At 42.9% G+C, this 25,305-nt stretch overlaps 1 protein-coding gene across 1 annotated transcript; it reads left to right on the top strand.

Annotated features, from left to right (window-relative positions):
• Window positions 1-12,685: 12,685 nt before the first annotated feature.
• CD79B (CD79b molecule) lies at window positions 12,686-22,705 on the top strand. Its single transcript, XM_043962438.1, has 6 exons — window positions 12,686-12,813; window positions 15,571-15,630; window positions 19,847-20,158; window positions 21,018-21,136; window positions 21,686-21,727; window positions 21,835-22,705. The coding sequence occupies exons 1-6, from the start codon at window positions 12,747-12,749 to the stop codon at window positions 21,931-21,933; spliced, it is 699 nt and encodes a 232-aa protein (XP_043818373.1). The 5' UTR covers window positions 12,686-12,746; the 3' UTR covers window positions 21,934-22,705.
• Window positions 22,706-25,305: the final 2,600 nt, after the last annotated feature.

The following is a 25,305-nucleotide window of genomic DNA, read 5'->3' as shown; positions in this document are numbered from 1 at the left end:
AGTTAATGTATGTAAAAGCACTTTGGAAAGTTTAAAGGACTGTGTAAATGTAGCAGGGGAAAAGGTGAAAAAATACTGGTCTTTGGATTTCCTCTGTTAAAGAATTAAAACTCTCACACATCCTGATTAAAGATGAAAGCAAGGTTTTTTTATTCAGCACAAGGGGACATGGCCAGGAGAAAAGTCAAAAACTTTAACCTCCCCGAACCAGAAGAAGAACGCTTTTATAGAGGATAGATGGGATGACCACCTGAAAATGGAAAGTTTCTTTTGGGGATGGGGTGGGGAAAGCCTGGATGCTTGTCATACTCCTGAGAATCCAGGGGGATTTTTTTGAACCGATGGTCCTGACCTTTGGGGTTATCTCTGTCTCCTAGCTTCGGTCAGGTAGTAGCTACACTTAATTGACTTTCCAGCTATAGAATTTTACCTACATCTGTCCTGATATCTAGTCAGTGAATCCAAACTTTAATAGTCCCTTGATTCCTCCATATGCCATCTTGTTATCTGGTCATCTTTGGTTTTGCTTCTCACTGGAGAAACTTCTTCTGATTTATCCTAAGCCCCATATCATTATTATATATTAAAATTGATATAATGACACAATTAAAAGACCAGTTATTATTGCCCTACAATCAAGCTGCCACATTAAATTAAATTAAAATTAATTAAATTTTAAAAAGACTACCCTGTGGCTTGGCCCCTGCTTTCAGCCCTAGAGCATGATGGATATTCACCTAATACTTGTTAGGTGGATAACTGAATCCCCTCCTCCAGTCTTTGTAAGCTCTGTATGACCCCTTGGGTGTAGAGGTTCCCCTTCCCCCATCTAAATCCCTGTCTTTACTTGAGTCCAATCTCCCAGGTAAACTGAGAGCCTTCTTAGTCCAGAGCCCAGGGAATGGGAGGGGAAGACTAGGGCTGAGGAAGGAAGATCCCAACAAGGTCCCTTGCCCTCTGGGCTCCTGTAGCCACCCCCATTTACCCTCAGCCCTTTAGAAGGAATAAGCTTAAAGCCCCTGGGGACCATGTAGACCATTTAAAATATTAAATGTCGGGGCAGCTAGGTGGTGCAGTGGACAGAGCACCGGCCCTGGATTCAGGAGTACCTGAGTTTAAATCTGGCCTCAGACCCTTGATACTTACTAGCTGTGTGACCCTGGGCAAGTCACTTAACCCCAACTGCCTCACCAAAAAAAAAAAAAAAAACATAATAATAACAAAATAAAATATTAAATGATATATGCATCCTCCCAGCCATAGATAGTCCCAGATAGAATCGAAGAAACCTGTTTTAATTTGGAGACGGGGGTGGGGGTGGGATTTTGCCCTTTCTTTTCCAGATTCGATGGAAAGAATGATAAATCTGGAAGTCAGACTTGCCACCTCCTGCCTCAGTGGCCTCACGCCTATGGCTTCTCTTGTATAGCTCTACCCCAGTTTCATTGCCTGTACAAGGAGGGGATAGGACTAGGCATTCTCTAGAATGCTTTCTCTTCCTAAAGGCTATGCTCCAGTCTTCTTCCTGCTAACACCTCCTCCCTCCCTAACCCCTCACTTCAATATCTTTAGCTCAGTCTCTGATTGCACTCCCACCCCTACAAGGGAAAGAGAGTCAGGGTGTGAGGAAAGGCGATACTAAAGGGACTGCGAGGGGAGGAGGGCTGACATTAGGGTGGGGAGGCGGGGAGGGCGGGGTACTATGTTGTTGTGTTGAAGGCGCAGAGGGAACAGCATGATCCCCTGTGTAATAAATAACCCGTTATCCAGAACCAAGCAGTACTGGGCTGGAGTGTCCCTAAGAGCTCCTCTCTGGGGCCCAGGAAACCATCAGCCCAGTGTGAATAGGAATGAAGCTGCAAAGGGCACATCTGCATTATGGCCAGGGACCTCCACGTGGCCCCGGGGGTGGGGAATGGGGGTGGGGGGGGACAGGGACAGGAGGAGGGGGGGGAAGACATGAGACTGGAGATGAGATGAGTTCTCATGGAACAGAGGCTTCTAGGGTCTGTCATTTGACAAGATAGGGAAATAGAGTCTTCAATGACCCTCTTCCACCCTCCTTCCCAAGCCCACTATGCCCTCCAACACACACACACACACACACACACACACACACACACACACACACACACACCCCTGGTCCATTATGCTCCCTAAGCACTGTACTGCCCTTGAACAAACAATTATTACTAACAACCCAACCCAAAACACAATTACTTCCCAAACCTTCTTCATGTGCCCTTCCACCTTTGAGTTTTGAAAGGATCCACTGAATTTTTAGCGGGGCAACCCCCTCTCCCCCAGAGGAGTGGGGATGTGTGATAAAATCCGAGAGCCCTGCCCCAAAGCAAGGCATGGTGGGTTTATTAGGGGGCCTGGGTTTGGAGTTGAAGATGTACAGGGCACTATTGCTCTCCTTGTCCTGTCCTGCTTTGCCCTATACCCCTTTCCTCCCTCTCACCCCCCCCCCCCCCGCTCACGTGTGCGCACACACAAACACGTCAGGCCAGTCCAGAGTCCTTGTAAAGACCCCAGGTCACTGAGCTCAATCCTGTTTTGTTTGGAATCCCCAGGCTGTTCCAGGGGCTGAACAGCTGACACCTTTACGGGGAAATGTTATTTTGTTTTCCCCAAGAACATCTCTAAACACCCAGGAACAGCTGGAACAGCTGGAACAGCTGGAACCCATAGTTCCGATGACGATATTTGTTATTCCCTAGGTTTCAAAGGTAGGGAGGGGACAAGGGGAAGAGGAGAGAGGAGGAGAAAGGAGAGGAGTTCTGAATTGGGGTAAAAAGCCTTGGTTAGCAGAGGCCCACTGTCCAAAAGAGTTCTTGCCCTTGGTACCAAAATATCTAGACACAAAACAGGGTCATATCTAGTTAGTGTCCTCACAATTCTTCTTCTTCTTCTTCTTCTTCTTCTTCTTCTTCTTCTTCTTCTTCTTCTTCTTCTTCTTCTTCTTCTTCTTCTTCTTCTTCTTCTTCTTCTTCTTCTTCTTCTTCTTCTCCTTCTTCTTCTTCTCCTTCTCCTTCTCCTCCTCCTCCTCCTCCTCCTCCTCCTCCTCCTCCTCCTCCTCCTCCTCCTCCTCCTCCTCCTCCTCCTCCTCCTCCTCCTCCTCCTCCTCCTCCTCCTCCTCCTTCTCCTTCTCCTTCTTCTTCTCCTTCTTCTTCTTCTTCTTCATTGCTTTTCCTGGTCCTTGGGGCTTGGATATCCTCTTAGGACTAATTTTTGTTTGTTTGTTTTAATTTTTATTTGTTGTTGTTGGGTTTTTTGTTTGGTTGGTTCTTTTGCTTAGGACCAGGTGTATTTGACTTCATGCCCGCCAGACATGCCCAAACTTCATCAGCAAGTATAACTGTGTTTCTGCAAACTCACTGTGAGCCTTGGACCCCAGACTCCAGCGGCTATATGAAGTCTTAGGGAACCTATTTCCCCTCTCTACTGGGGAAAAAAAAAATTACTTCACCTTCAACATTGCGTTTCCCCCATATACCTCTTGGTTTTTCATATTTTAAATGTTTCCCTTGGTTTCTATTTTTCTTGTTGTTTTAAACATATAATTCTATTGTTTCCTTTTAGAAATTATTATGGTCTGGGGCATCTAGGTGGCACAGTGGATAAAGGACCAGCCCTGGATTCAGGAGGACCTGAGTTCAAATCCAGCCTCAGACACTTGACACTTACTAGCTGTGTGACCCTGGGCAAGTCACTTAACCCCAATTGCCTCACCAAAAAAAAAAAAAAGAAAAGAAATTATTATGGTCCTTTGAAGGGGTTTGAAGGGAATGAGGGAAGACTTCAGACCATGTAGCTGGGGTCCAACTTTTATTCCTTTCCCACCCTTCTCAGGAAGTACATTGTGGTAGATAGTGATGTACCTGGAATCAGAAATCAAATAGTCAATCAACAAACATTTATGCAAAGCCTACCATATGCCAATGCTTGTACTGAACACTGGAAAGGTAATGTAAATTTCCTTCAAAAATAGCCTCATAAACTCAAAAGAACTTTTAAGTCATTGTATTCATATCAAATTCCAGGTGGTCAGTTGGTCAATAACCTTTTATGAAGCACCTGTTTTGTGCCAGGCACTGTGCTAAACCCAGAGAATTTTTTTAAAAGGCAAAAGGCAGTCCCTGCCCTCAAGAGGTTCATTATCTTAAGAAAAAAAAAAAAGAGGTCATAATCTAAAGGAGGAAATAATGTGCCCATGACCTTGTACGAACAGCCCATATAGAGGATAAATAGGAAACGATCAACAAAGGGAAGGCACTAGAATTAAGAGGAGTAGCAAAAGGCCACCCCCTAGAAAGAACTTACAAAGAATTAAAAGCAGAATTCTGACTAAGAGGAATACTTTCAAGATAATATTGTGCTGTTGTATGTATAATTAAGTGTTTCCTTCTTAATAAAGTTTCTTTAGCAAACAAGGAAATAAAATCTAATAACTTTATTGTTGAAAAAACTTTAACAAACTTGTGGTGGTTTATTAAAAGATTTTTATAAAAAGCAAGATATAAGTTAAATATTGGAGATATCGAATGCAGAACCTCAAATTTGCCACAGCCCCACTAAGGATTAAAAATTCCGAAATCCTGAGGTCATTGTTATCAAACCTCTCTAGAATTGTCCCTTTTTTTCCCCCAATGTCTGACTGCAGCATCTCAGGTAAATTTTAAAATCCCTATTCCAGAAAAAAATAGGGTTTGCCAAGGACTTTCTTTGCAATGATTTTCTGAGGTGACCAGTACAGGTATTATTATCTTCATTTTGTTATTTTCCAGTCATATCTAACTCTTTGTGACCCCATTTGGGATTTTCTCAGCAAATATACTGGAATGATTTCCTTCTCCAGCTAATTTACAGATGAGGAAACTGAGGCAAACTGGCTGAAGTGACTTGTCCAGGATCACAGAGCTAGTAAGTGTCTAAGGACAGATTTGAACTCAGGTTTTCCTAACTCCAGGCCCAGCACTCCATTTACCAAGCCACCTAGCTGTCCTTATCTCATTCTATTCTTCTTCATATTTCAGCCAAATTGGATAACTCTGCTTCCCTTCTCCATCCTTTCTCCCCAAGAGAATTTGTTCTGCTCCTTCCATCTCCATTCCTTTGCTCATACCATCCCCTAGGCTTCGAATTGATGTTTCCCCTTTTTCTGTCTCTTGACATCCCAAGGCTCTTCCTTCAAGGCTCAAGACATTGAGTCCTTTCCTGATCCCTCCCTCCAAATAAAATAATCTATCCCTCCTTGTATTTTCTATAGTGCTCTGTCTGCTTGCCTTCTCAATGGGTGGGGAAGGGTCTGGAGGGAGGGAGAAAAATTGGAATTGAAATTTTTTTTTAAGAATGTTAAAAATAAAATGAATAAATAGATAGATAGATAAATTATAGTACTTTACCTAGACCTCTCCTTTACATTTGTTCAAAAGTATCAGTCTGGGAGGGAAAGACCCTAGGCCTCTTCCTTTACACTTATCACTCTCTCACGTATCACAGCTATGTTTGTATACATCTTATCCCCTTTTTGAGAGTTAGCATGTGGAAGAGTGTCATGCATACTGACATTCTTAAGAAATGAATGAATGAATAAATAAATGGATGAATGAATGGAAAAGCATTTATTATTTACCACACGTGAGGCACTGTCCTAAGCTGGGGATACAAACAGAATGTTTGTTGAATTTATTTATTGAAGATTGTTCCATCCTCAATGGGCAATAGTTACAAGCACTTTACCTCTGTTCCCTTTCCCTCCCAAAAGTCTCTGCCAGTGGCCTAGAGGCGTGTTCTCACCCCTCTTCACTCAAGGAACTAGGGACTAGATTTAATCTTGAGTGCTGATCCCCAAAAGGTCACTATTTTTTTTTTGCGGGGCAATGGGGGTTAAGTGACTTGCCCAGGGTCACACAGCTAGTAAGTGTCAAGTGTCTGAGGCCGGATTTGAACTCAGATACTCCTGAATCCAGGGCTGGTGCTTTATCCACTGTGCCACCTAGCTACCCCCCAGGCCCCATTCTCAAATAAAACCTGAATAAATCTGAATATAATTTAGGCCTGGCTTATCTAAGTTTCCCCCAGGTCTTAGGTTCCTTGATTTCTGCATAGGCAGTTCATCTACAGTATGAGTATCAAGACCTGGCAGTCAACCACCACAGAAAAATCTGGTATGTAAAAAGGACTCACAGGTGCCCATGAACAAAGGAAGAAATATAAAGCACCCCAATAACCCATTAGATTTTTTTTCAGATTCCTCCACCCACCCTCCCCCTCCCCCAAGATAAAGACCCTTTGGAGCTCCTTAGTAAACACTCCCCACTGACCTTCCACCTGTCTAAGGTACATGGCCTAAGCAATATTATGGCAGGGTTGGGGGCCGCTAGGTGGCACAGTGGATAAAGCACTGACCCTGTATTCAGGGAGACCTGAGTTCAAATATGACCTCAGACACTTGACACTTACTAACTGGGTGACCCTGGGCAAGTCATTTAGCTCTCATTGCCCTCCATATATATATGTGTGTGTGTGTGTGTGTGTGTGTGTGTGTGTGTGTGTATACATATATAGAAATATGTGTGTATGTATACATACACATATATATTGTGGGGACCAATTTTTAATTGGGGAGTGCTAGCTAAACGGCTCGCCGCAATATTGGGGCAAGGAAGGAGACCGGCAGCCTCCCTCAAAACAGAACAAGATTTATTTTAACAAGAACGAACTTTAAAAAAAAAACACAAACAGATCAGTAGGATCAAGGGAAAGGAAATAAAATGGGGAAAGGGAAATTATAATACCTGAAAAATACCACCGCCTAGGAATCAGCTGAAAATACGCAGCAGAACGACTGTCGCTTTCCAGCTTCCACCTCAAATGCCCAATTCTCCTCCCCCAAACCTAGAAACACCCCACACAGTCCCAGCCAATGGGATGGCTCCTCTGACAGTCACATGACTGCCCTCACTAGGCTTCCAATCATTATAATTTTGCCATGCCCTTGTAGGCATCGGAGAGTGGTGATGACATGAGGTGCCAGAGCCCTGGCAACGGCTACAACCAGTAGGTGGAGCACCCTGCGGTTTGCGGGGCCCCAGGCCAGTGCATGCCGAGGCATAAAAACCTCAAATAACAATTAATTCTTTACAGTGTATACATATATAGAAATATATGTGTGTGTGTGTGTACACATACACATATATTGTAACGATTGGAATGACGCCACCTGCTGGATACTTACTGTAGAAGAGTTCTGCCCATGAAGGGAAGGTCTTTGAGGGTAAGACCAGGAGTCAGGAAGTGATGCGGGCTAGTGGGAGGAGGAAGGAAGAGACTGGCGCTCAGTCTCGCGCTCTTGCCTTTGGACTCTGGTGGAGAGCGGAGCTAGAAATGTGCTCTCCCTTTAATAGATAGGAATCTAGGCCTTTCTCTCTCTCTTTACCAAATTCTTATTCTCCTTAATAAATGCTTAAAAGTCTAACTCTTGCTAAAGTTTATAATTTATTGGCGACCACTCATTAGATATTTTAGACAGACTAGCTAGAATTTTAGCCCTTAACAGATGGCTGACCACGAAGAGGAAAGCTAACCCTCAGTCTTCTTCTGATCTTCTGGTTGGGTAAGAAATTTCCCCTCCCTCTCCCTTTAACTGCTAAGTACTGGTGTACTGGCTGTGTTTTCCTTTGAATTTTTTCGAATGGACCTTTTAAACTCCCTAATTATCCTATTTTTGATTTTGGTCTGTTTAACCAGACAAATGGGAGATAAGATCATGTTAATGCTTTGTTTTTGTGGATTTTCTATTTTTCTTTTTATTTTTGTTAAAAGAGCCAGTAACTTACTCACAGGAGGAAATATCTCTCCCTCTCCCAACCATGCTTTTTCAGAGAAACCTGAAGAGATTCCTGCAGCTTTTCCCAGTTCTAACACTAATTGTTGCTCTAATTTTGCATGCCTGGAGGCAATGACCCACCCTCTAGAAGCTTTTAATCCCCTAGCACCTGGAGGCAAGGTGGGGGAAGAGGAATCCAGGCCTGAGTTCAAAATCAAGTGTGATTCAAATTGTGCTGGTCCCTCCCCTCCTCTCCAGACCCCACCCTCTACTCCTCCTATGGCCAAGCCCATAGCTTCCCCTGCCTGGGAAGTCCAGAGATCTGATGCGCATGCTCAACTTTTTCTACCTGCATTTGCAGCTTTAGGCTCAGCCCTTCCCCAGCCTGGCTGTGCTTCTGAGACAACCTTAGAAAACCCTTTAAATTCCAGATATGCTCGATTTGTTCATAATTTTGCTAACCTGCTTTTGTCTTTAATTAGTAATCTTATAAAGCATTTGTATGGTGGAAAGACTGACAGACAATATAGAGGGGTTAAAGAAGAAAAACTTAAGCTGAATAAGAATGACAATCAACATAGTTCAAGACTCTGCCTCTTTTGCCATGGAAGGGTATATATTTTACAGAAATGTAGAAGTAAGCAGCAAGGTATTGATATGAGTATTGGGGATTTTAGATATCGGAATCAAAGGTGTTCTGAATTCACTCAGAGTATTAATATCAGTTCAGAGGTTACATAGGATTTCTATGCTATTACATATACATTTTGAAATTAATGGTATGGGTTTATTTTCATAGAGATTTTCATGCTTTTGAGATTGTGTTTTATATTTAGTTTTTAAAACAAGGAGAATATTTGTAAAAGCTTTTTATAGTCATGTGATCAAGTTTATATTTTATAATACTCTTATTAATATTAAGTTCACATTCATTTAGACTTCCTTAGTTTGAATTTCATTGTCTTTTATTGTTCCATGTGTATTTTCTTCTATTCATTTGTCTATCTAATTTTGAAACATTGCAAGATGGTTTTGATTTTATTATACAATGTTAATTCTAGGAGTATTGTGCTCCCATATTCTGAGTTGTTTGTTTTTGTTATTTTTTCTCAACTGATTATTTGATCAAACTCTTTAAAGCATTTCCCTGGCAAATTGGTTGCCATGGCAAGTGTAAATTGATTCTAGAAGTATTATTTTTGATAAGCATATTCCCCAAAAAAAAAAAAGAGGGGAACATTTGTAAAAGTTTTCTATTTTCAAAAAAAAAAAGTTCTTTGAGATTCTGTTGTGCTTTAACTTGTATTTAAGTATATTCTGATTTTTCACAAAAGTAATTGTATACTAAGTAAAAAAAAGGGTATTATTTGAAATTGTTGCATAATTATATATTATATTTTGAGTCAAGATGTATTCACATTTTTTGCAATCATTTATTATCCTCAATTTTTAAATCCATATGAGACTTGGATTATGGGAACTTATCATTTAAGACACTAATTGCCTTTATTCTGAGTTATCAGATGCCAGTTGGCCAAGATGCCATCCAATCACAAGAGGAATACATGCAAGAGCAGACACTGAATTGTCACATGAGGGGAGACATGCATGAAGTCAAGGTATGGCCGAGGGAACGGCTTTTGACTAATGTTGAGGTTGGATTCTCTTGGTTTAATATTTTATTTTATTTTTCCCCACAATATTGTACAGATGGCTGGAAGTATTCATCCCACCCATCTCACTTCTACACCTGGCTTCTATGCTCCCTCCTATATGCCTGATGCCATGGACATCTTAATCCCATGGATCTGATTAAGTCTGACTCAGTTTCCTCCAATATGTTCGGTGGCATGGACATATATTCCATCCACCTATTTTAAACCTGGCATACTGCATGGGCAGTATATATTGCTCAAGTGTGGGAATGCTCATATCCCATCATTTCTCTGTTCTTTTATGGTAACCCCCATAATTATCTCAGGTGTCATGATAAATACAGTGTTGAATTTGGCCTTGACACCTGTTACCAATTATATTAGATTTTTTAATTTCTCATAATGGCATGAGGATAATTAGGCAGATGATGCAAAAAGTGATGAAACAAAGATAAAAATTATTTTTAATAATTAATATCGCAGCAATTGTCTTCTCAATTACCCTCCATAAGGGGGGGACTATAGTAATATTATAATTTTAAAGAATGGTTCAATTTTTGTTTTATTATATGTTTCATGTGTAACAACTAAGATTCTGAATTCCCTTAGACATGTTTTTGAGAACTTTCATTGTTTGATTTGATTATTGACAAAGCTATTTTAAAGTTGTGTTAAGCTCAATTTTGTAGGAAGTTTTCCTGGCTGATTACCAGCATCCATACCTCAACCCCTGAAAAGACTTCCATTCCACGACTACACCTAGAGGACATCTGAGAAAAGACTTTCAGAGACTTTAAATGAACAGTTTTGATTTGTTGTTTTTGTTGTTGTTTTTCTCTTTCTGTTATAATATACACCATCTGTAACATGTATTCTCTGCAGAGGCCCTCCCTTTGCAAGACCAATGTCAAAGTGTCGGTTCATGAGGACAAAAAAAAAAAAATCGCCCCTCTGGACAAAACTTTCCTCTCTTCCTTTTCTATATTGTTGTTCACATATTATTAGTTAGCAATAGTTATTATATTGTTTTTACTGTTCCGTCAAGGAAACATTTTGTTTCTTGAGGAACAACAGGGGGGACTGTAACGATTGGAATGACGCCACCTGCTGGATACTTACTGTAGAAGAGTTCTGCCCATGAAGGGAAGGTCTTTGAGGGTAAGACCAGGAGTCAGGAAGTGATGCGGGCTAGTGGGAGGAGGAAGGAAGAGACTGGCGCTCAGTCTCGCGCTCTTGCCTTTGGACTCTGGTGGAGAGCGGAGCTAGAAATGTGCTCTCCCTTTAATAGATAGGAATCTAGGCCTTTCTCTCTCTCTTTACCAAATTCTTATTCTCCTTAATAAATGCTTAAAAGTCTAACTCTTGCTAAAGTTTATAATTTATTGGCGACCACTCATTAGATATTTTAGACAGACTAGCTAGAATTTTAGCCCTTAACAATATGTATACACATACACATATATGTATACACACATATATTATGGCAGGGTCCAGACCTCTTGGCCTTCCATGAGGTGACTTTAATCCTCCAACTTCAGGGGAGTTCTATTGAGGATTCTCTTCCTTCTTCAAGATGTGGTAGAGGGAATCTTCCCTTCCTCCCCTCCCTTAGAGGCCAGTATCTGATTCTCTTAACTCAAAAACTCTCTTGTTTGTAAACTTTAGAATGGAGGAACCCCTTAGATCAACATTATCTACAAGGTCACCCCCAAGGCTGAGAACTAGCATTCTCAGGATTGCTCATTTCTGACCTGTTGCTCAGAAGAAAAAAAATGACAGGAGGAGACAGCCAGGCAGTGGAGGTCCAAGCATTCCTCTGTCAAGTCTGCCTGGACAAACACAGACCACATTTGTAAACAGTCCAGAATATGGACTGGGTGAGTTTAAAAGCCCTTTAAAGAGGGTTTGTGGTGAACCTCTTCCTCAAGTAAACAAGAATGGCCCAATTCATCTTTTAGCTAAAAGTCAGATTTGTGAGTAAATGTTTTTCTTAAGGTTAGGTACTCCTTCACCTAATGTGCTCCCATTCTCAGCAAACTATCCCAAATGCCTATTCAAGGAAGGCAGCCTCAGACATGGGGAACAAATATTAGGTTCAAACGGTCTACAGAACTCTCCTTCATATCCTTCATACCCTTTTCATCCCTCTCTTTCCCTGCTCAAAAACCTATAATAACTCCCTGTTTCTTGTTCTAGCAAATCCAATCCACTGGGTGCGCCATTGGATGCTACCAACTGCACTCCTCCCTTACCTCCCCTCATTCTCCAACACGGTGGCTTCTACTCAAGACAATCTGCTCCCATTCTGCCCCCACTCTATAACATAGTTCTCACTCTCCTCTTTTCCATCCCATCTACTCTACCACCTCAAATAAGCTGCCCTTGCCTTCTCTCCTAGATATCTCTCAAAACTCAGTTCAAAATTCCTTCCCCTCCCCACCCCATGAGAGCCTGCTCTCAACATTCCTTTGTTGTTTTTATTCTTATTTGAAGAAGCTGTTGGTAGTTATAGATTATTGGAGATGGAAGACAATTTTTTAATAAATGGAAGACATTTTGAGAATCATCTAGTATAGCCCTCTCCTTTGACAGATGAAGAAACAGAAACCAAGAGAGAAGTGACTTTCCCAAGGTCGCATAGCCAATGACCAGAACTCAAACGAGGTCTTCTTTGGCTGCAAATCCATTGCTTTTTCCACTACTGTTGATGAAGATTAGGGACAGTAATCAAGGATGGGGGAAAAAAAGGTTCTTCCCAAAGGCATGCTGTAAATATTTAACAATCAGCTCTCCAGAAGGAAAAAAAAAGTATGCTTAACATACTTTTAAATTTGATGACATTAACATTTTCTCTATCACTTTCTTAAGTCTAGACAGTCAATAAAACAATAAACCACACCCTTGTTTGTGGCATTTCCTGGTTTCCAAGGCCTAAGGGCTCACCCTGAAAATTTAACAATTGGTTTTCTTGATTAGTTTGACCTGGCTCTAGCACACTTTGGGTTCCATCCCTAGTCTGAGCAACACAGAGCAGACAATACAGTTTGTAGCACCCCATGTTAATCCCTTTCTTGGGCCCCACCTCCTCTACCCCAGAAATAACAGGAGGGACCAGTCTGTCCCTTGGGTCCAGATTTGCATGGCAGGAAGAGGCCTAGTGGGGAGGGGAATCCAGGCTAGGAAGCCGTAGCATTTCCCTCCAAGGAACCACAGCCACGGAGGTCAAAACCTGGGTCAAGAACAGAATCAACTTGACCATGGCTGGGCTGGGGCTGCCCACCATCTCCAAAGAAGGACTGGGTGTGCTGCTCCTGATTCTCTCAGGTACGAAGAGAGGCTAGCTTTAGCCTTCTCGGTCTGATTCAGTGTCTTTCACCCTCCATTTGTCTTGCTCTGTCTCTCTTTATTTTTGTCTAGAATGACAAGAATGATACATATTTAACTGGAGTCTTTTAGCCTACCAAGTACATTTTTTTTCTTATATCCTTCCTTATGAGGTAGGTCAGACCTCTCTCTGCATGTCTTGGCCTTTCTCTGACTGTCTTTCTGTGTCTTCATAGCTCACTCTGTACCCATCACAGTCTTTGTCTACGTGTTTTTGCTTTTTTCCCCCCAGCTCTGTCTTTGTTTCTCACTTTCGGTGTCTGTGTTTTATTTCTCTCTTGGCCTTTTTTCACTTTCTGTGTCTCTTGTCTCTTTGTCTTTCCCACTTTCTGTATCCCGGTGTTTGCATCTTTCTACATCTTTAAAATGAAGGATAAAACTAGAGGGTCTAAATCTTTAAGGGCCCTCCCAGTTCTAACATTCTAGATTACTGGAACTCTATGTATAATATGTGCATGTGTCTGTCAGTCTCTGCCTCTCTTTCTGTCTATCTGTTTCTTTCTGTCTCTCTCTCTTTTGTTCTGTATTCTTGTCTCTCACACTGTCTAGGACTTTATCACTCATGTTTATTATCTCTAAGTAGAACTTTTATAAGCCATGAATCAATCAACAACCATTTACTAAAGCTATGTGCCAGGCTAAATGTTAAGGGCTAAGAATACAAAGAAGAGTCAGAAATAGTCCCTGCCTTCAAGAAGCTTACATTCTAATGGGAGAGACAACATGTACACAAATAGGTATTATATAAATAGGTATTGCATAGAGTAGATCTGAGGTAACTTAGAGAGGAAGGCAATAAAGGGGTATGTTTGAGTTGAAGTGCTGAAGCAGGGACAGGGATAGTAAGAGGCAGAATAAGGAAGAAGAGCATTCCAGGCATGGGGGACAATCAGAGCAAAGGCAAGGAGCTGGAAGATGAGGTGCTGGATGAAGGGAACAGCAAGCAGGCCGACATGGCTGTATTGTAAAGTATATAAAGGAGAATAATCTGTAATAAGAATAGAAACATAGGGACAGACCATATTCTGAAGAACTTGAGAGGCCAAATAGTTTATATTTGATTCTAGAGATATTAAGGAGCCATTGGACTTTTTTTTGGGGGGGGGGTGAGACAATTGGGGTTAAGTGACTTGCCCAGGGTCACACAGCTAGTAAGTGTTAAGTGTCTGAGGCCTAATTTGAACTCAGATCCTCCTGAATCCAGGGCCAGGTGTTCTATCCACTGTGCCACCTAGCTGCTCCAGGAGCCGTTGGACTTTACTGATTAAGGACATGTCATGGTCAACCCTGGGCTTTAGGAAAATCTCTTTGGCAGATGTGTGGAGAATGGATTGGAACGAAGAGACTTGAGACAGGGAGACCAGTAAAGAGACTTATTACAATAATCCAAGGGAGAAGTTGTGAGGGCCTGAACAAGGATGGTGGTTGTGCAAGTGCAGATCAAGGGGATATGTAAGAGAGATGTTTGGAGAGATAAACAATAAGATCTGGCAACAGATTAGGAGAGGGTGAATGCAAGAAGTCAAGGATGATGCCTAGGTTGTGAACCTGGGTAACTATAAGGATAATGGTGCCCTTGAAAGAAATATGGAAGGTCAGAAGAGAGGAGGGTTTGTGGGGGGAAAGATAATGAATAATTCCCTTCTGGATATTTCAAGTTTGAGTTTGCCTATGGGACAACCAGTTTGAAATGTCTAGTAGGCAACTGGTGATGAAAAAGCTGAAGAGAGAGACTAGAGAGACCGGGTGATTCCCAGATCTGATGTCTGCAGCTGCAGCCCTATGTAGGGTGTAGAGAAAAAAGAGGAAGATGGAAATTTTGGCCCAGAGATAACATGGAGTCTGCTGAAGGAGGAGGGAATGCCTTTAGAAAGAAGAAAGCAGAATGTGGATTCCTCTTAAGCTGTGCTGTGTGTGTTGCTCCAAAAAGGGGGGGGGTAGTATCTCTGGACCTCAGTTTCCTCTTTTGTAAAAACATGGGCCTTGGACTAGATAATCCCTATAAGATCCCCTCCAGCCATAACGTTTGATAGTCTAAAATTCAGGATTTTAAGGTTTCTTTCAGCCCTGATGTTGTATGATTTAAGTGAATTCCAAGGTCAGACAGGTAATTATGGGAGTAGAACCCAAGTCTCTTAATCCAGAGTTCTAACCATACCATAGACCAGGAGAGGACAGGGTAGAAACAGGGTCAGAAATAAGGAGAGAGGGAATGAGATGCAGTGGAATTAACCAAAGGGAGTAAGCAGGTCAAGAGATCCTATCAAAGAAAGAATACCTAGATATGGAGACTTTAGTGTTTTGAAAATGGAAGGAACCATAGGCACTCCTCCCTCTCCCCTATTCCTTATCTCCCTTCTTTTCCCCATTCTTACCTTCCTTTTCTTTCTCTATTCTTCCCTTCCTAGCAAGCCTTCCTTCCTTTATCTCTCCCCATCTGCTGAACCTCAGCCTTAGGAAGGGCAGAAGAATCAACTGAAATGCTAGGGCATGGGAGGGTTATTGTGGGAAAGCAACAGTCATGTCAATGGGAATAACTAAGGCGGGGACAAACTAGAGAAGTTGGATAACTTCTGGGCCGCAGAGCCCTCCCCTGATGTTCTCTTAGCGCTCCCCCTCCACCCCCTGCCAATGTCTTTTTTACCCTTACCCAGAGTTTGCCTGACTCTCCTCTTCTCTCTATCCCATGCCCCTCAGCTGGTGAAATGGTCCTGGGAGCCCAAACAATTGATGGTGAAATTGCCCCTGACTCTAGAGGTTAGTGGTTCTGTCCCTTCTCGGGGAATTGTGTCTGAGTCATTGAGGGAGGGGTAGCGGTGGGACTGGGGGTGGAGGGGAGGGAGAGATATCTTCAGCATACCTGTCTTAAAAGGCTCTTGGGGGAGGAGAGGGTCTGACCTATTGCTGTATCTGCATTTCCTTGGCCTCCCTGATGACCCAATTTTTTTTTATCTCTCCCTATGTTCATGTCTCCCTAGTCTTGTGATCAAGTCTTATCTGGGTCTTCACAGTCCCTCCCATGTTATCACCCATCATCGATAGCAATTAGCCTTTACTAAGAGCAAGCCACAGTCAGGGGTATATAAATTTTTTTTTTTTTTTTTTTTTTTTTTTAGTGAGGCAATTGGGGTTAAGTGACTTGCCCAGGGTCACACAGCTAGTAAGTGTTAAGTGTCTGAGGCCGGATTTGAACTCAGGTACTCCTGACTCCAGGGCCGGTGCTCTATCCACTGTGCCACCTAGCTGCCCCAGGGGTATATAAATTTAACCCCAACAAGCATTTATTACCTGACCAGTACTTGGACATAAAAAGATAAAAATGAAAACCAGTTCTTGCTTTCAAAGACCTTTCATATTTATGTCATACAAAGAGGTGGAGACATGAACTCTGGCCTCAGAGGGCTTGTAATCTGCTTGCAGAGACAAGACACACTTGGCAAGGTAACTAAAAGTACAGAGACTTGTGTGCCACAGGAGAAGGGTCGTTGTGTACCCAGGGGGTCGGATAAGGCTTGGCTGAAGTAGGACCTTGGGCAAATGAAGAGGAGAGGGAAATAACTAGAGCAAAGACACAGAGGCCAGAATACGTGTGTCTAATGGTGCAAAACGGAATGCTGGGAGATGAAACTGCAAAGGTAGATTTGAGTCAGATCCTGGAGGGCCTCGAATGACAGACTATGGAGTGTGGACTTTGGGGAGACAATAGAGAGCCGTTTCTAGCTTTTGGAATTTGAGAGGCAGATGTATTAGCCTCACTCGTTCATAGCATTTTTCCTTAAAAAGAAAGAAAAAGGGGGCAGCTAGGTGGTGCAGTGGATAAAACATCGGCCCTGGATTCAGGAGGACCTGAGTTCAAATTTGGCCTCAGACACTTGACACTTAACCAGCTGTGTGACCCTGGGCAAGTCATTTAACCTCATTGCCCTGCCAAAAAAATATTTTTTTTTAAAAAGGAAAGAATTGATCAAGTTCTCTTAACTATTTAAATGTCTGCCAGGAAACACCTCTCCATAGAGCATTTGCAAACCCTAAAGTGCAATTTAAATGCTAGCTATTGTTATTGTTATTAAATCAGTATCCATGTTGGGGAGGGGAAATGAAAGAGATCATACACAAAACTTGGGCACACGTATGAAATTTATTAAAGAACATTCCTAATTGCAGAGCTTTTTAACCAGGAGTCCTTGAACTTTTTAAAAAAATATTTGGATAACTATTTCAGTATAAGCCTATGTGTTTTATCTTGTGCATTTAAAACATTAATATGAGAAGGAACCCCATTGACTTCACCAGATTGTCATAGGGGTCCATGACTTGAAAAATGACTCCTTGCTTTTCATCTAACTAGGGTATTAGGGGGGCCGGTGACAGGGGGTGCTACAAATCTCCAAGTCCTTTTGCTATTCAGTTGTTTCAGTCATGTCTGACTCTCCGTGCCCCCATTTGGGGTTTTCTTGGCAAAGATACTGGAGTGATTTGCCATTTCCTCCTCCAGCTTATTTTACAAAGGAGGAAACTCAGGCAAACAGGGTGAAGTGACTTGCCCAGGGTCACAAATCATAGGCGGCATTTGAACTCAGGAAAATTAGTCTTCCATTAATTAGACTCCAGGCCACCTCACTGCCCCTCTCCTAGTCATTATTTAGTATAATTCACAGATGAGGAATGAGGAAGGCCACTCCAAAGAAAGTGTAGAAATCTTACCCCTGACATATGTTAAAGATGCCTCCTCATTTATTCTCAGTTTCTAGGGGTTCTGAGGAGTGATTGTTTGGGAAGCAAACAATCTGTTTACTTTCACACCCAAATCTAATACTTGGAATCTTTGAGCATTGTGATTGGTTGAAAGGCAAAAAAAAAAAAATAAAGAACATAAGTTTTTTAAGGGGAGGGATTCATACACTCTTCTACAAGAAGCCTTTTCTCTAAGATTATCACCAATTTATCCTGTATATAGCTTATTTGTATGTAGTTTTTTTGTGCATTGTCTTTCCCTTTAGTCTGTGAGCTCCTTGAGAGCAGGAACTGTTTTTTGAAGTTTGTTTGGGGGATGTTTGGGCCTATTTTTGTATCTCCACACCTAGCACGGTGCCTGGCACCATGTAGACATTTAATATGTGGCTGTGGATTGTCTAACTCACCCTTAAGGCTGGCTTTGGACCAGTTACCACAGAACTTGGTTCTTGTGGTCTTCCTTGACTAGATTCTCAGAAACTCTCACCTGCCCAGGTGAAAAGAACAAAGGGGTCAAAGTTTGCACATGACAAACTGAATTGATTATTTAACTCCTGACTCTTCTGAGTCTAAGGCAGGGGTTCGTAGCCATTTTTGTGTCATGGACTCCTTTGACAGTCTACTGTAGCCTATGGACCCATTCTTAGAATCATGTTTGAAATGCATAAAATAAAATATATAGGCTTACCAAGGAAACCAATTGTATTAAAATAGAGTGATCAAAATATTTTTAAAACAAGTTCATAAATATTAAGAACTTAATATTCAAGCAGGATCTTTTTCCCCCTCTATTTTATTTTTCAATTAACAAGCTTGTATTTTTTCTCCCTCTTACCCCCTCTCCAATTTAAAAGAAAAAAAGAAAATCCTTGACACAAATCTACACAGTCAAGCAAAGCAGATTCCTCACATGCCCAAGTCCAAAAATGTATGCTCTGTCTCTAGCCCCTATCAATCAGGATCGGGGCAGCATATTTCACTGTGGGTGTCTAGAGACATGGTTGATCATGATATTAATGACAGTTCTTTGAGCTGTTTCATCTTTACAAGGTTGTTGTTATAGTAAAAATTGTTCTCTTGCTCCACTCACTTCCCTCTGAATCAGTTTGCTAGGTTTTTCTAAATAAGTCCCCTTCATCATTTCTTACAGCATGATATTATTCCATTACATTCATATACCATAACTCATTCAGCCATTTCCCCTCACTTTGTTTCCAATTCTTGGCTAATCAGGATTTTAAAAAAAATTTTGCTGGGTTAAGTGATTTGCCCAGGCTTGCACAGCTAGTAAGTATCAAGTGTCTGAGGCTGGATTTGAACTCAGGTCCTCCTGAATCCAGGGCCGGTGCTTTATCCACTGGACCCCTGAATTTTTTGTTGTTGTTGTTTAGTATTTTATATATGAAGGTGTCTTGTATTTACGAGATGGATCAGCCTACAATTAAAAGAGGGTAGCAGAAGAGTGACATAATTAGATCCTAGTAATAATAATAATAATCAATTACTATAATTTAAGGTTTATAAAGTGCTTTACTTTCAAATAACCCAATATGATCATTTTATTATCCCTATTTTGTAGATGAAAAAAACTGAGTCCCAGAGAAGTTATTTGCCCATTATCACATAGCTAGTAACTATCTAAGACAGTGTTTAGGAAGACTAAGAGTAGATTAGAGAAGGAAGTGACTGGACAGAGGGAGACCCCTTAATTAGGAATCCTGTTGCCATAATCCAAACAAGAGATGTTGAAGGACTAGCCTGGGATATTAGCAGTGGGGATGGAGAGGAAAGGACCCATGCAAATAATATATAACAAAGGTATATGGGTCTGCTAAGCCATGTCATATGTATGGTACCTCACTATATGAGAATAGTGTGCAAAAGGTCCTGAGTGAATGTCAATATGTTCATTGTACTTTTAGCATGCTTTAGATTCTAGATACTGGTTCAGGACCGGGTGGCCAATGACCAGAAGAGCAATAAGAGCCCAAGGAGTTTCTCCCTTTTGTTTATGTCTCTGTCACCTCCCCCTCCTCCACCCCTCCCCCATCTCATATCTTCATGGTGTCTCCATGCCTCTCCCTGTGCTTCAGGCCATTCCTTGTGATGAGGGGGACAGTGTGAGGATGAGTGTGACACTAGCCTGGCCTCTGCATCTGTAGAGCTGAAGGCTAAGAGGTTTAGGCCCTTCAGACCCTGGGGTCTAGAGAAAACTGAGGTCTGATCTTGACTTTTACAGGGAACTTGTGCCAAAAGCTCCGGCAGTATCCTCGTTTTGTAGCCAAAAAGAGGGACCGCAGCTTTGAAGTGACCTGTCGGGTAAATAATCTAAAAGTTGTGACTTGGCGGCTGAAACAGGAGTCAGACTCCAAACCGATGGTCCTAATGCCGGACAATGACCGGATACTGCAGCATACCAATGGCACTCTTGCTACTCTCACCATCCCAAAGATACAATTTGAGGACAATGGCATCTATTACTGTGAACAAGCATGCACAGAGAATTCTGAAAAGATCTCCCGTGGCTGTGGCACTGAGCTCCGTGTCATGGGTATGTTTGGGGATAAACCCGGGTCCAGAGCCTTCGTATCGTCCCCCTGCACAACCTTCCAGACAGGTCCCTGTCTATCCCCACTACCCATAAGAAAAGACTACCAGGCTCTCTGAGAGCAGGGTAGAGGGAACGTGTGAAGGTGGTTCTGGGAGCCTGTCACTGGTGGCTTATCAACTGTGAGCTCTCTTTGCCAATGTTGGATTGACCTTGCATTTGCACCAAGTCATCCACTGACCCTTTGCCTTGTCTCCCATGTTATTAATGATGCACACAGATTGGAGGTGTTTGACTAGAGTGAGGGTGGGAGGCCAGCTCCAACTCAGAAAGAGTGAAACTGACTGGTTCAAGGGGGAGTCAGTTGCCCAACTAATTAACCTAGACTTAGTGAACAAGAACTGCTAGTGTGTATATAATGCTTTGAGCTTTACAAAGCACTTTGGGAATCACAGTTGTAGAGTTGGAAGGAACTTTAAAGGCCAACACCCTCATTTTACAAGTGGAGAAACTGAGGCACATCCAGGCTGAGTAGAGCTAGCAAGTATCCGTGGCAGGATTCATTTGATCCTCATGACAACTCTGTAAAATAAGTGCTATTTTTATCCAGAGGAGGAAAATGAGATAGAGATTAAGGGACTTGCCCAGGGTCACACAGTAAGTGATCCGAGACTAGCTCTTTATCCACATTACCATCCATGAGCTGGCTGCTGAGAAAAGAGAGAGGACCCTCAGAGATGGCAGACCAGAGGACAAAGGGAGAGCCACCAAGAGACTGTCTTTGCTGTCCCTGAGTAGTTGAGCTCTGTGACAACTCCTTTCCCCTCAGAAACCTTGTCTCTCCCATTATCTCTCACCAAAGGATACAGCACCATGGCTCAGCTGAAGCGGAGGAATACTCTGAAAGATGCGATCATTATGATACAGACACTGCTCATCATTATCTTCATCACCGTCCCTATCTTCCTACTGTTGGATAAGGTAACCGAGGAGCGGGGTGGGAGAGGGACAAGGAGCGAGGAAAGGGAAGGAGTAGGTAGACAAGGCTGAGGAGACTCTGCTGGACCCCAGCAGCAGTGCAGGAGGCAGCATCTTGCACTGTTTTTCTCCTCTACATCCCTCCTGCCACCCTGGCCCGGCCTAGCCCCATCCTCACCTCCACTTCCATTTCCCTTGATCCCATCCTCAGGCCCAACTGTCTCTTCCCCCTCACCCACTTCTCTCCTGAACAGCCATCTCTCCCTCCCCATCACCCACTCCCATCTCAGACCCACCTCCCTCACCCATGTCATCCTCAGACTCTTTGGTCCCTCACCTTCTTTCCCTCCTGAATCACCATCTCCCCTTCCCATCCTCAGGCACATATCCTACTCATCTACCCCCATCCAAAGACCCACCTGCCTCTCCCCACTCCCATTCTTATGCCCAACTCTTTTCCCCTTCCTCTACATGTAAAGCCAGAGTACAGGAAATAGTGGTGAGGGGGGAGAGAGGAGGCCAGACTGACCTTCCCTTCTGTCTCTCTGTCAGGACGACAGCAAGGTGGCGTTAGAGGATGATCACACCTATGAGGTATGGAAGTAGGCAACTGCTCGAGGTTGTGATGGTGGTGGTAGTCAGTGGGTATGGACCAACCTACAGCCCTAGCCCTGACCTTATACTTTCCTTAACATCCCCAGGGTCTGGAAATTGACCAAACAGCCACCTACGAAGACATTGTGACGCTTCGGACAGGAGAAGTGAAATGGTCAGTGGGGGAGCACCCGGGCCAGGAGTGAAGGGCTCCCCAACCTGGCAATCCTGTCTATGCCCCCCATTCTTCCATGAACCTCCTGGAGATGGATCATCCAGCAACTCAGCTTCACGGACCTATTCTGGTTTCCAGCCTGTTACTCCTTTCTCCTCTTCCCATAACTGTCCTGCCTCCAGGTTAACTGGCCCACTTCTGCCTTCCTACCTCCAATCCCACTTGACTCACAACATCTTCAGAGGGATGGAGGCCTGCAGGGCTTGAGAGAGCACAGGTTATGGGGAAGTTGTCTCCCTAAGGCTCTTTGGAGTTGGCCTTGTGCAGCTTGGCTGCGGCAGGGGTGGAGGTGGGGAGAAGTAGATAGAGCAGAGAAAGACTCAGCCTTGGTGGGGAGAGGGGAGGTAAGACAAACGAAAACAGATTTGGAGTCTGGTGGGAAAAAACGGAAATGAACCTGTAAAACTGACTCAGACTGGCCTATGAAACCAGGCCGTACTTGGACCCTTACAGCACCACTCCTCCAGCCCCGATGTAAGCAAGGCCCAGGATAGGCTCTGAACACTTGACTGGCCAACTGATTCAATCTAAATTAGGGGTTGTGGAGATATATCCCTTTCTCCCATCTCCCAGGGTCCTATTGGGCCCTTCCTGGTCTCCTGTGCATAACTCCTGATATAATAAACTGTGTGGTTTGAAAAACACATGAGAACTTGAAAAATCTCATGGATATGCCCCCCCCCACACACACACACACACTTTCTGCATGTGCATTTGTTTTTGCCTACAAGGGTCTGCTTGTACTTGCTGGAGTAAACTTGTATCTATAGCTATAGCGGCCAACAGCTGAACTTTTCTCCTGATCTCCCTACCTCCTTTGGCTAGTCCTTATATCTTTTTTTTTGGTGAGGCACTTGGGGTTAAGAGACTTGCCCAGAGTCACACAGCTAGTAAGTGTCAAATGTCTGAGGTCAGATTTGAACTCATGAATCCAAGGCCGGTGCTTTATCCACTGCGCCACCTAGCTGCCCCCCTAGTCCTTATATCTTCATGTTTTCCTTCAAGGCCCTGCGTGCCCTAGACCTCCACCACTTCCCATTACATGCTCTCCCTCCCCTCCTGTCTGGCCCCAGTCTTGGCAAAGGAGGCCAGAACTTGGGCAGATCAACCACTCCCCTGCAGCAATGCCAATCTGACCCATTTTCCGATCTATATTCCTTTATTGAGTTCTTACAGTAGTACCTGGGGGCACCTCCCATTTCAGGAAGAAAGACCACTAGACACTGCTTCCCCAGGTTCGAGGTACACTGTGTATCCCTATCAAAACTAAACCCACAGTTTACAAGCCCCCACCAAGATGCTAGCCTTCAATAATCAGCACCGGAGCACCATTAGTTCAAAATAAAGGTATTTAATGAAATGGCATTATAAGACAAGTTCTATACATTTCCCCCATAAACTTAGGATGCTTTCTCCTATAAACAAGTGTTACCATCAATGGGCAGGGTAGACTTGCATGGAAGGGCATACATGTGTGAACAGGACATGTCTGGAGGAGTAATTCACATCTCTGACACTATAGGGTCTCTGATATCTTCTAGTGATGTCATATTCTGATCCTGTTGGGGCTGATCCCTGGTGGTCGGCTGCACATGCTGTTCCATTGGATGCTGCTCTGTCAGACGTGATGTCCCCATGGGATATTGACAAAATCCATCTGCTATCCATAGTATATCTTTTCTTCTACCCCTGACTTCAGGCTAACAGCCTTTGCTAAAGTGTTACTCTTCCTCATGAAAAGAGAAGGGCACTTTTTATAACTCTCTTTTATAACAGGCCTGGAATTCGTGGGTGGAGAAAGCCTTCTGGCTTTTTGTCTTTACAGAGTGGTGAATCTGGTGTTCCTTTCCAGAATCTTGGATAGAAAGCATTTCATCTTCACCAGAGATTCCTTGTCTCAGATGCCAAGCTCTGTTGTAGTAGAATACTCCGAATCTGTTAATGCACTGAGGCTAAACCTTTTCTTTGGACTAAATTTCCATGGGCAACCTCACTCTAGGTCATGGTGAGCAATCTATATACCTCTTGATTTTAATCTCTAATTCTAATGTCTATTCCTGGTCATTATCTATATAAATCTATTTACCTAAAAGCAGTTCTGAAATTTGGGGTTCCCGGGTTTTTTCAGCTCTTAAGCCCCCTCCCATCTTTTCCATTCTCCTGTGTAGATGAATAAGTGGGGGAAGGTCACAAAGGCAAAGTTAGTCTCAATGGACAAGGCCATTTCCTCTTCTACCTGCCTTGCTCATTCTTCACTATATGTAAACCCAACATGTAGGAAAGTATAAAAAAATCTTTGATCTCACCCTTAAACTAATGTGTGATGAGTGCTTGGATAGGCACTCTGTGGTATACAGAAGAAAGAAAAGATATGGTGATTGCCCTCAGGGAGCTTCTACTCTGGTCAGGAGAATTATAGCATGTCCTGCTCCTCTACCCATTTAAATCCTTACTCATCTTTCAAGGCCTAACACAAATCCTACCCCTGACCACTTTAGCCTACTTTACCCCTCTTTTCCCTCAATTGCTGCCACATATAAGGTTTAAACCACACCATTTAGCATAGTACAGTGGAAAGAGCATTGAATCTGGAGTCAGAGGTCCTGAGTTCAAATCCTACCTCTAACACATACTACTTTATGATATTAGACCAGTCACTTAATTTCCTTGACTTTAGTTTCCTCATATGTAAATAAATGGGTTCAACTATATCATTTCTGAGGTCTCTTCCATGTCTTAGTACCCATTCCCTGATTGTTTTCAGTTGTTTCATGTGAACCCCTTTCATCTCTCCACCTAGACAGAAAGCTCATTAAAGGCAAAGACTGTCGGCAGTCCCTCTCTGTATATATCCCCCACAAGTGGCTGGTATATAGGACTAGGCACATAGTAGGTACACAAGGTATACTATCGATACCTAAAAGGAACACTAATCGGTACACAGGAAAGAGATGCTGAACTCTCAGACCACTCACACAATGGAAAGATCATAGAATCAAGTGGGGGAAAAATATTGTATCTGGAATCACATGCACTGGGTTTGAATCCAGCATCTTCCTTCTACTTCTTACCTATGTGACCCTAGGCATGTCCTTTTGTCACTTGAGGCCTCAGTTCCCTCATCTATAAAATGAAGGAGTTTGACTAGAATATCCTCTAAAGTCCCTTTCAGATGCAAGGCCATGATCCAAATTGATGTCCTACAAACAGAAATCTGTGAATGCCAAGGCAATGCAACAAAGAGGAATATTTTGAGTAGAGCTTCCTGGTGGAAATTTGAGTCTGATTTTTTTTTGGGGGGGTGGGGGGTAATCAGGATTAGATGACTTACCCAGGGTCACAC

Source organism: Dromiciops gliroides, chromosome 4, assembly GCF_019393635.1.
Source record: "Dromiciops gliroides isolate mDroGli1 chromosome 4, mDroGli1.pri, whole genome shotgun sequence".
NCBI classification, from domain to species: domain Eukaryota; kingdom Metazoa; phylum Chordata; class Mammalia; order Microbiotheria; family Microbiotheriidae; genus Dromiciops; species Dromiciops gliroides.
The sequence above is the reverse complement of the archived record's forward strand: the minus strand, read 5'-3'. Positions and strand labels throughout refer to the sequence as shown.